General features: G+C 52.6%; 1 protein-coding gene across 1 annotated transcript in view; it reads left to right on the top strand.

Annotated features, from left to right (window-relative positions):
* Positions 1–4147: 4147 nt before the first annotated feature.
* The window catches only part of LOC119957714 (serine/threonine-protein kinase MRCK beta-like), a 42586-nt gene continuing 35821 nt past the window's right edge, over positions 4148–10912 (top strand). Inside the window, exons 1-3 of the mRNA XM_038785794.1 lie at positions 4148–4329; positions 8994–9085; positions 10007–10090. Of these exons, the coding sequence (XP_038641722.1) occupies positions 4170–4329; positions 8994–9085; positions 10007–10090 (336 nt within the window). The 5' untranslated portion in view covers positions 4148–4169. The remainder of the gene's footprint in view (positions 4330–8993; positions 9086–10006; positions 10091–10912) is intronic.

Below are 10912 nucleotides of genomic sequence, written 5' to 3'. Positions count from 1 at the left end.
AAGCAACGGTGCTAACCACTGTGCTACCGTGCCTCCCACATTTGCTAATCCAAAAGGAATTTACGGAGCTAGTGATGGACAAGGCCATGGACGGACTCGAAGGGCGGCACGGTGACGCAGTGGGTTAGCCCTGCTGCCTCACGGTGCCGAGGTCCCAGGTTCGATCCCGGCTCTGGGTCACTGTCCGTGTGGAGTTTGCACATTCTCCCCGTGTCTGCGTGGGTTTCGCCCCCACAACCCAAAGATGTGCAGGGTAGGTGGATTGGCCACTCTAAATTGCCCCTTAATTGGGAAATATTAATTGGGTATTCTAACATTTAAAAAAAAAGTGAAGGGACTTGAACATAAGGGGAATTTTAAATATGGGCCAGAGTTACAGTTTTGAAGTGGATCTCTGAACGCCCCATGACTGAACCCGTGGGGCAGGGCTCTGCACAGTGTAGGCCTTCAGTGTGCGGTGACTACACGCGCACACTAGTCAGGAGTGTGGTGGACTCTCCACTTGCCTGGATGAGCGCAGCTCCAACGACACTCAAGAAGCTCGACACCATCCAGGACAAAGCAGCCCCGCTTGACTGGCACCCCATCCACCACCTTCAATATTCACTCCCTCCACCACTGAAAATGAAATGAAAGTGAAAATCGCTTATTGTCACGAGTGGGCTTCAATGAAGTTACTGTGAAAAGCCCCTAGTCGCCACATTCCGGCGCCTGTCCGGGGAGGCTGGTACGGGAATCGAACCGTGCTGCTGGCCTGCTTTAAAAGCCAGCGATTTAGACCAGTGAGCTAAACTACAGCAGCAGCCGTGAGTAACGTCTATAAGATGCACCGCAGCAACCCACCAAAGTTCCTTCGACAGCAACTTCCCAACCCCGACCTCTACCATCTAGAAGGACAAGGGGCAGCAGATACCTGGGAACCCCACCATCTGGAGGTTACCCTCCAATTTACTCACCATCCTGACTTGGAAATATATCGGCCGTTCCTTCACTTTTGCAGGGTCAAAATCCCGGAACTCCCTCCCTAACAGCACTGAGGGTGTACCTACACCACACAGTTCAAGAAGGCAGCTCACCAGTGCTTTTCTGATTGGAGGGCTGTGACTAGTGGTGTTCCACAGGGATCAGTGCTGGGACCTTTGCTGTTCGTAGTATATATAAATGATTTGGAGGAAAATGTAACTGGTCTGATTAGTAAGTTTGCAGACAACACAAAGGTTGGTGGAATTGCGGATAGTGATGAGGACTGCCAGAGGATACAGCAGAATTTAGATCGTTTGGAGACTTGGGTGGAGAGATGGCAGATGGAGTTTAATCCGGACAAATGTGAGGTATTACATTTTGGAAGGTCTAATGCAGGTAGGAAATATACAGTGAATGGTAGAACCCTCAATAGTATTGAGTCAGAGAGATCTAGGTGTACAGGTCCACAGGTCACTGAAAGGGGCAACACAGGTGGAGAAGGTAGTCAAGCAGGCAGACGGCATGCTTGCCTTCATTGGCCGGGGCATTGAGTATAAAAATTGGCAAGTCATGTTGCAGCTGTATAGAACCTTAGTTAGGCCACACTTGGAGTATAGTGTTCAATTCTCGTTACCACACTACCAGAAGGATGTGGAGGCTTTAGAGAGGGTGCAGAAGAGATTTACCAGGATGTTGCCCGGTATGGAGGGCATTAGCTATGAGGAGAGGTTGAATAAACTCGGTTTGTTCTCAGTGGAACGAAGGAGGTTGAGGGACGACCTGATAGAGATCTACAAAATTATGAGGGGCATAGACAGAGTGGATAGTCAGAGGCTTTTTCCCAGGGTAGAGGGGTCAATTACTACGGGGCTTAGGTTTAAGGTGCGAGGGGCAAGGTTTAGAGGAGATGTACGAGGCAAGTTTTTTACACAGAGGGTAGTGGGTGCCTGGAACTCGCTGCCGGAGGAGGCGATGGAAGCAGGGACGATAGTGACGTTTAAGGGGCATCTTGACAAATACATGAATAGGATGGGAATAGAGGGATACAGACCCCGGAAGTGTAGAAGATTTTAGTTTAGACGGGCAGCATGGTCGGCACAGGCTTGGAGGGCCGAAGGGCCTGTTCCTGTGCTGTAATTTTCTTTGTCCTTTCTTTGTTCTTTGTTTTGTTCTGTGTTACGGCCATAGTACAGATGCACATAGAACATCTAGTTATTTGGCTAGTAAGATGATTTATTAACAAGATGAACACGCGGAAAGATAACGAACAAATTGTGAATAAATTAATTCAGTGGATTCCCCTGGAGCTACTTCTCGTGCGACTAACCGCTTGTACCACTTAATACCAACTGCCGAGTCGCAGGGTGGATCTCTATCGCCACCTGCTGGTCAGAGGTCGTACCGATAACTATATACATTGATGGACCAATTATATACAAAACAGTGCACAGGTATATCACCACAACCACCCCCTTCTCAAGGGGCAATTAGGGATGGACAATGAATGCTGGTCTTAGCCAGTGACAGCCGTATCCGGTAAATGAATTAAAAAAAACACTGTAAGGATGTGTGGGAGATGTAGTTTCCCTCGCCAGAGATGCCAAAGGAACTGTTGGGGAGGGGGACGCAACTTTGTGATAATTTCCGTTCCCGCCGTCGAACCCGCCCGATGGGAACGGAAGTGGGAAACTCTAGCCAGCCTTTCTGCCACGCCCTGTGAGAATCTTTTCAATCCCAGCCCAGTTGCAGGCTTGCTGTTAGAAAGGTGGCTGCTTGCACAGCTGCCACTGTGCGACACACTAAACCTGAGTATGGGTTGAATGTAAGAAATTCAGAGATATTGTACGATATGCATTTGGTGCAGTCAGGGTTAGTGTGTGTGTGAGACTGCTGCAGTCACGTTTTTAAAAATCCTGGTTTGAAAGATAGCCAAGTTTTTCGGAGCCAGAGGTGCAATTAAAGCATCATAAACAATATATACTCATTCTTATATATTTAATCTTCAGTTATAGTTGTAGAAGAGTGAATGAACTCATAGATATTTACAATCGTTCTTCAATAAACAGTTTTTGCCCAATTTGAAAACTGATAGTTTTACTGAACATCAACCATCAGACCCATTCTGGAAGTACGCTGAAGAGTAATGAGATAATACTATAACGTAATATAACAGGGACAGTGTAGAGGGAGCTTTACTCTGTATCTAACCCCGTGCTGTACCTGTCCTGGGAGTGTTTGATGGGGACAGTGTAGAGGGAGCTTTACTCTGTATCTAACCCCGTGCTGTACCTGTCCTGGGAGTGTTTGATGGGGACAGTGTAGAGGGAGCTTTACTCTGTATCTAACCCCGTGCTGTACGTGTCCTGGGAGTGTTTGATGGGGACAGTGTAGAGGAAGCTTTACTCTGTATCTAACCCCGTGCTGTACCTGTCCTGGGAGTGTTTGATGGGGACAGTGTAGAGGGAGCTTTACTCTGTATCTAACCCCGTGCTGTACCTGTCCTGGGAGTGTTTGATGGGGACAGTGTAGAGGGAGCTTTACTCTGTATCTAACCCCGTGCTGTACCTGTCCTGGGAGTGTTTGATGGGGACAGTGTAGAGGGAGCTTTACTCTGTATCTAATCCTGTGCTGTACCTGTCCTGGGAGTGTTTGATGGGGACAGTGTAGAGGGAGCTTTACTCTGTATCTAACCCCGTGCTGTACCTGCCCTGGGAGTGTTTGATGGGGACAGTGTAGAGGGAGCTTTACTCTACTTTTACTTCTTAACAGTGACTTTGGGAGAGACTTGGGGCTTTGCTGCTCTCTAAGCTGTTTTGTCTCCTCCATGACGATGCCCAGCACTGACCGGACCGTTAGGCTCTGGGCATCTCGAGCAATTAATGTGAAAATTGTAGATTCGTCGCCTAATCCATCAGCAACCAAGAAGCCATTTTTTTAAAAATCCCTCAGTGCAAAATATTAAGTGTGCAATGATAATCCTTGCTTTAAGAGGAATGCTCATTGTGGTCGGCAGCAGCATTTAGACAGGCGACCAGTTGGTCACCCAGTATTAGAGGGCAAAGCAAGCAGAGCGAGAACAAGGAATCATCGTCAGGCGGGTCGTGTGAAGAGGTTTTTGTCCGATTCACAGTACCGAGGGTAAACGTGCGGAAGGATGTGACGAAACCGAACCCGTGACGGGGGAAGAGAGTGACTGTCAGGCGGAAATGTCGGCAGATCTCCGACCGCGAGCGCTGGAGCCGCTGAGTTTAACGGGAGGGCTCATCGGGGTCGAGGGGCTGCTGGACGTTTTGATTTGCGTGTTCGAGGAGCTGAGCCGCTCAGCCCTGGCGGGCGAGAAACCCGTCCGGGATTTCCTCGTCTGGGGTAAGTGCATTTCAGCCGGGGGTGTGGGGGGGGGGGGGTGGGGGGTGGGGGGGGGAGATGGAAAGCATCAGTGGTCAGCTGACACCCCTCCCCCGCCCGGTAGCTTGTCCAATATTTCGCCCGCGATCGGCACTCGCAATGGAACATCCGGTCATTTCTATGGGATCTTGCTGTGCACACGTTGACTGACGCTCTTCCCACACACTGCGACGGCTCTGAGGGGCTCTGGGACACCCCGCGGTGGCAATCGCGGCTCCATCAGCGCCCTTCTCTCCCGTGAAACGAGCTCCATTTCGCCGCCTCCCCGCTGCAGATTTTCCGCGATGGACATCATCCTGAATCCCAGGAAGTTTGGCTGCGTTTCCGCAACTGGATATCAGGAATCCATCCCTATTCTTGTTAAATACCGTAAAGGAATGATGAATTCCTGAAGTGTCGACGTTTCCCCCTTGTGAACATTAATTGAGGAAGAGCCGGTCTCGTTGTGTGGGCTCCTGCGAGTGGTGGGGTTGAGGGTTCCGGACTCTTCTCTCCTGGGGTCTAAGCCGCGTCATGTGAGTGTGCGACCGGCCACCTGGGGTAACCTCGGGGGCAGGCAGTGATCCACATGTCCCTCTTCGAGAGCCGAAATCCATCTCCCAATTCTCCCTCCCGCTCCCATTGACATGCCAAGGCAGACTTCCATCTGTTTCCATCGTTGGCAATTCCCGTGACAGGTCGCTAGTCTGTCGCTGGGGGCTTACAGCTGGTGGGGGGGGGAGGGCCGCCACTCAGGTGTGGCAGATCAGGGGCATCGCGGTGGCGCAGTGGTTAGCACTGCAGCCTCACGACGCCGAGGTCCCGGGTTCGATCCCGGCTCTGGGTCACTGTCCGTGTGGAGTTTGCACATTCTCCCCGTGTCTGCGTGGGTTTCGCCCCCACAACCCGAAAGGATGTGCAGGGTTAGGTGGATTGGCCACGCTAAATTGCCCCTTAATTGGAAAAAAATGAATTGGGTACTCTAAATGTATAAAAAAAAGCGTGGCTGGTCAGGAATCTCTCTCACTCTCACCGCCAGCCATTGGCGAATGTTTGGAAGGATTTTGCAGGTTGAGACTCCACCTTCCTTGGCCATCGGGTCCTGGGGCGGGACTCGAACCCGGAGCTCCCGGCTCAGAGGGAGAGACGGCAACACGAGCTCCGTCATATCGCATACCGTTCCCCAATTCCCTTCCTCTGTGTGTTCCCACCATTATTCCTCTATGTCTCTCAGTTTGTGGACTCTATAAACCTCCCTACTCTCCATAAAGCTCTGGGCAAGAGCAAATCATTATATTTTACCCTGGCGTGCACAGGAGCAGGAACTGAGATAGGAAAGGGTGGCTGAGTGCTCTCAGGCACTGTTGGTTATGAAGGATATAATGGGTGTCCAATAAGAAATGTGACATTAACCTTTCACCTCGGCCTAAAATGGCCGAAATGAACCAATCATTGAGTCAGTTCTACAGACCCGAGGGTCTGATGTTCAACTCCCGAATCTGTGCTGAGAGAGATTTCTAAATACTGACCCAGAGCAAATCCTGCTCACCCATCACCCCCTGCGCTCGCCCATCTCGACCGCCTCGATTTACTGATCCTCAACCTTGGTTTCAACCCCCCCCCCCTCCCCATGGCCTCCTCGCTCCCTCCCGATCTCTGTAATCACGGCAGCCCCCACCCAACCCTCCGAATTCTCCGCCCTCCTCTACTTCTGGCTCCTTGACCAACCCCCCATGCCTGAACCTGAGGGCTGGTTTAGCACAGTGGGCTAAACAGCTGGCTTGCAATGCAGAACAAGGCCAGCAGCGCGGGTTCAATTCCCGTACCGGCCTCCCCGAACAGGCGCCAGAATGTGGCGACTAGGGGCCTTTCACAGTCACTCCATTCAAGCCTACTCGTGACAATAAGCGATTATTATTATTATTAAACTTCTCCGACTCTCAATCTCTCCTTTAGAACCCTCTTTGTCCAAACATGTGCCCGTCTATTCTAATACCTCCTGAGGTGTCAAACCTTTGGCTGCTAACACTACACTGAAGCACCTTGGGATATTTCGCAATGTGAGAGGTGCTAGATAAATGCAATTTTCAGGACGGCACGGTGGCGCAGTGGTTAGCCCTGCTGCCTCACGGCGCTGAGGACCTGGGTTCAATCCCGGCCCCGGGTCACTGTCCGTGTGGAGTTTGCACATTCTCCCCGTGTCTGTGTGGGTTTCGCCCCCACAACCCAAAGATGTGCAGGGTAGGTGGATTGGCCACGCTAAATTGCCCCTTAATTGGGAAAGTAAAAGAAATGTTATTGTTGTCTGAGTTTGTTCAGCAACGTATTTGCTATCGTTACCCTCAACACCCGTGGAATCATTGAATGGTTCCAGCATGGAAGGAGGCCATTCTGCCCAATAAGCCCATGCTAGCCCTCGGCAAGAGCAATTTTGATAGTTCCATTCCCCCCACCATGTTTTCTAACACAAATTTCCTTCCAGCATTTATCCCGTTTTTCTTTGAAAGTCGCCGTTAAATCCGCGCATCCCAGATCCTAACCGCCCGCTACGTAAAAATGTTTTCCCTCACGTCCATGTTGCCTCTTTCCCCGTTCACCTGAAATCAGTGCCCTCTGCTTCCCAGCCAATTCCCAGCCCTTCAGTCGGAATATTTCCTCCCGATCGACTCTGATCAGAAGCCCCCCCCCCCCCCCCCCTCCCCGCCCCCGCCCCCCAGTGTGGTTTCAAACACCTTGATCAAGCCCCACTCTCAATCTTCTCTCCTACTAGGAGAACAAAGCTAGCTTCACCAAACCATCCGCACCATCCAAACTCCCTCGTCCGTGGGCAGCATGGTGGCACAGCGGTTAGCACACTTGCTTCACAGCTCCAGGGTCCCAGGTTCGATTCCCGGCCTCGGGTGACTGTCTGTGCGGAGTCTGCGCGTTCTCCCCCCGTGTCTGCGTGGGTTTCCTCCGGGCGCTCCGGTTTCCTCCCGCAGTCCAAAGACGTGCAGGTTAGGATAGATTGGCCGTGGAAAAATTGCCCTTTAGTGTCCAAAAAGGTTAGGCGGGGGTTATTGGGGATAGGATGGACGCACACTGCAGTTGAATAGCTGGCCTCAGCTCACACGCTGATGACCGCCCCGTGCCAGAAGGCACGGCGGCAGCAACACGAGAGAAAGGCCGGGGGCTATTTTTCTTGGTTGGGGGGGGGAAGGAAGGGTATCAAAAACCTCGGCCGAGGACTGGGAGTGGTGCCAAGTAGTCAAGATGCCTGGATCAGCTCTGAACATAATTAAGAGAGGATGACTTCAGCCAGGCTGCAACAGTTGTCCCTGCCCGTCCGCAACCACAATCTATCCCCCCCCCCACCCCCCCCCCCGGCGTTCCATTCCTTCACAGCCCGCAGGCCCGCATGGTGGAAGCTAAATCCGGGAATAAATATAGGGTTTGATTAAGAAGGAAACAATTTCTATCTCATTCTATTTCTTCCTGCTTCTCTCCCGTAAAGTCCTCCCCCCCCCCCCCCCCCCCCCCCCCCGCCCCCCACTACCCTCCCCAAGCGCAGTCACCGGAGGAAAGGCGGCAGCAAATCTGCGCACAGCACGATCCCACAAACATCAGTGGGAAGGTCGGTAGATCATCCGTTTTTGAGTCTGTTGATGGGTAGGTGCTATCCCAGGGCTCCGGGGTTGGGTGGGGGGGGGGGGCTGCGAGGGTGCGACGGTTGAACTCTGTGCCGACTTCCAAAAGGTCCGTCAAATCGGAAGGTGCGGTTCTGTTCCTCCATCTTCCATTGGGTCTCACTGGGACGGGCCGGCCTAGCAAACCGAGGAGCAGGAGTGGGCCTGGGAGTTAAGGTGGTGGGCGGAGGAGAGAAGCTCGGGGTCGTGCTCACAGCCTGAATGGAGGTGTTTAGCAGAGCAATTCCTCACAGGCGATCTGCGCAGTCAGCACGGGTGGACTATTCGACTGTGCATGGCGTCACGGTCGAGCCTGAATCTGTGCTACCTCACCGTATTGCTCCCTTTATTTGCTCTTTCGATAAATAACTTTGTGAATTTGAATAACACGATTATATCTCCTCATCCCAGCCAGTTTGATGGGCTGTAACTCGCACCAGGATCAATCTGCAGCAGTCTAAATCTCAACAGGCCTCATTACGCCAAGGGGGAGGGGGGCAGATATCTGGTGATTTTGTTTCTTTCTGATTGGTGGATTGAGTGCAGGAGATTTTGCCCCTTCCCTTCCTCCCCACACCCCCTTCACCCACCACAACACAACCCCCTCCCCATGCTGTGATTCCTCACCCCTCTCCACGACCCCAAACACCTCGGGGAGGGGAGTCGGGATGGCAAGTAAACGGCAGGCAATTCGACCATGGGCAGCGTCGCTCCCCCTCCCTCTCCCCCCTCCCTCCCTCTCTCTCCCCCCTCTCTCCCCCTCCCTATCGCTCCCCCTCCCTCTCCTCCCTCCCTCTCCCCCCTCTCTCCCTCCCTCCCTCTCCCCCCCCCCTCTCTCTCCCCCTCCCCCTCCCCCCCTCTCCCTCCGACACCGCGGCACTGGCCTGACCCACCGCTGGAAGCCCCACTTCGCCGGCGGGAATGCGAGCAGCGCAGGGAGAGCGACTGACGGCCTCTTGTTTTGATGTTTCCCCCCCCCAGCCCGTCCCATCGTGAGGGAGGCGAGGTGCAGGCAGCTGCACAGGGGCGACTTTGAGGTGCTGAAAGTCATCGGCCGAGGGGCCTTCAGCGAGGTAGGTGCCCAGACGCTGCCAGTAAAACATCGCCGCCACCCTGAGCGAGATCGCCCGGGGAAACCGCCTAGCGCCTTTGCCCTCTGAATGGCAGCTCGCGAAATGGCTCCCACAAGCTTCCCACCGCTGAGGGCAAGGGAACCCTCCATCCGGCAAAACTATAACCTCTAGTATCGGGAAGACAAGCAAATAATTTCCAACCCAGAAACAGGCCATTCGGCCCAACTGGCCCATGCTGGTGCCCTTTCTCCTCCTTCTTCGGAGTTTGCTCGGTGTGGAGGAGGCTGGGAAGTCTAATGCATGACCTGCTGATGGTTCCAGGACAAGGGTATTTATACAGCAGTCTAGGGGGAGGAGTCGTGGGCGGAGCCAAGGGTGGAGCCCTGTACAAACTCCCGAGCATTCCCAGAGCTGCTCCCCCTAGTGGTCGGATAACGCTACTGCGTTTACAATGGTATTGGTAAATACAGTGTGAATTACTAAATTACATTCACCACACCTACATTCTCCGTCACGGATGGGTCAGATTGGGGGGGGGTTACCCAGGTTGCTATGCGCACCACCTCCCTGTTTCCACGTGAAGTCACTCCTGGGGCCAGGTATCCTCCCCTCACAGTCTTACAAAATTGAAATATTGGGGTTTTTGTCCAGTTTCCCCATCACACTTGGGGCCTGGTCCGATATCGTAACCACCTTCCCCCAGAGTTCACGAACCCTTGGCTCTTTGTGAAGTGTTCCCGGTCCGTGGCAAGGCGGTTAACCACCGTTCCCTGCCCACCTGTGACTTGAACAGTCCGCTGGGCCCATTGGGATTAGGGATACGCCCCTCGGTGCCCTGGGTGAACTGGAATGATCCCCCCCCCCCCCACACTCCCCCTCTCTGGGTAAGGCGTTATAAATGTCCTCCATTCCCTCCGCTAGATCGCAGTGGTGAGGCTGAAGCAAACGGACCGCGTGTTTGCCATGAAGAGGATGAACAAGTGGGACATGTTAAACCGAGAGGAGGTGAGAGGTCGCGGAGCTCCGTGGAGACCACTAACGTTCAGATCAGGAACGTGCGCATTCGGGGCCACCTTGCTGATCCTAAAAACCTGCGTTAATTGTTAAGCTAAGGGAGGGGGAGTGAAGGAGCATTGCATGATAATCCAATGTTTTAATGTTTAACCAATGTTTTCTTTCTTGTCGATGGAACTAACCCTATGACTGTTCCCCCACGTTTTATTGAAAAAGAGGTTACAGTCCTGTTGACCCAGGGTTCCATTCCGGCATCTTCCTGTCCAGTCCAATAACAGGAATAAGGAATATTTGGCTAATGGTAAAATTCTTGGTAGTGTGGATGAGCAGAGGGATCTCGGTGTCCATGTACATAGATCCCTGAAAGTTGCCACCCAGGTTGATAGGGTTGTGAAGAAGGCCTATGGTGTGATGGCCTTTATTGGTAGAGGGATTGAGTTCCGGAGCCATGAGGTCATGTTGCAGTTGTACAAAACTCTAGTACGGCCGCATTTGGAGTATTGCGTACAGTTCTGGTCGCCTCATTATAGGAAGGATGTGGAAGCTTTGGAACGGGTGCAGAGGAGGTTTACCAGGATGTTGCCTGGTATGGAGGGAAAATCTTATGAGGAAAGGCTGATGGACTTGAGGTTGTTTTCGTTAGAGAGAAGAAGGTTAAGAGGTGACCTAATAGAGGCATACAAAATGATCAGAGGGTTATATAGGGTGGACAGCGAGAGCCTTCTCCCGCGGATGGAGGTGGCTAGCACGAGGGGACATAGCCTTAAATTGAGGGTTAATAGATATAGGACAGAAGTCAGAGGTGGGTTTTTT

Source organism: Scyliorhinus canicula, chromosome 27 (genome assembly GCF_902713615.1).
Source record: "Scyliorhinus canicula chromosome 27, sScyCan1.1, whole genome shotgun sequence".
NCBI lineage: Eukaryota > Metazoa > Chordata > Chondrichthyes > Carcharhiniformes > Scyliorhinidae > Scyliorhinus > Scyliorhinus canicula.
This window is presented reverse-complemented; position numbering and strand designations above follow the sequence as displayed.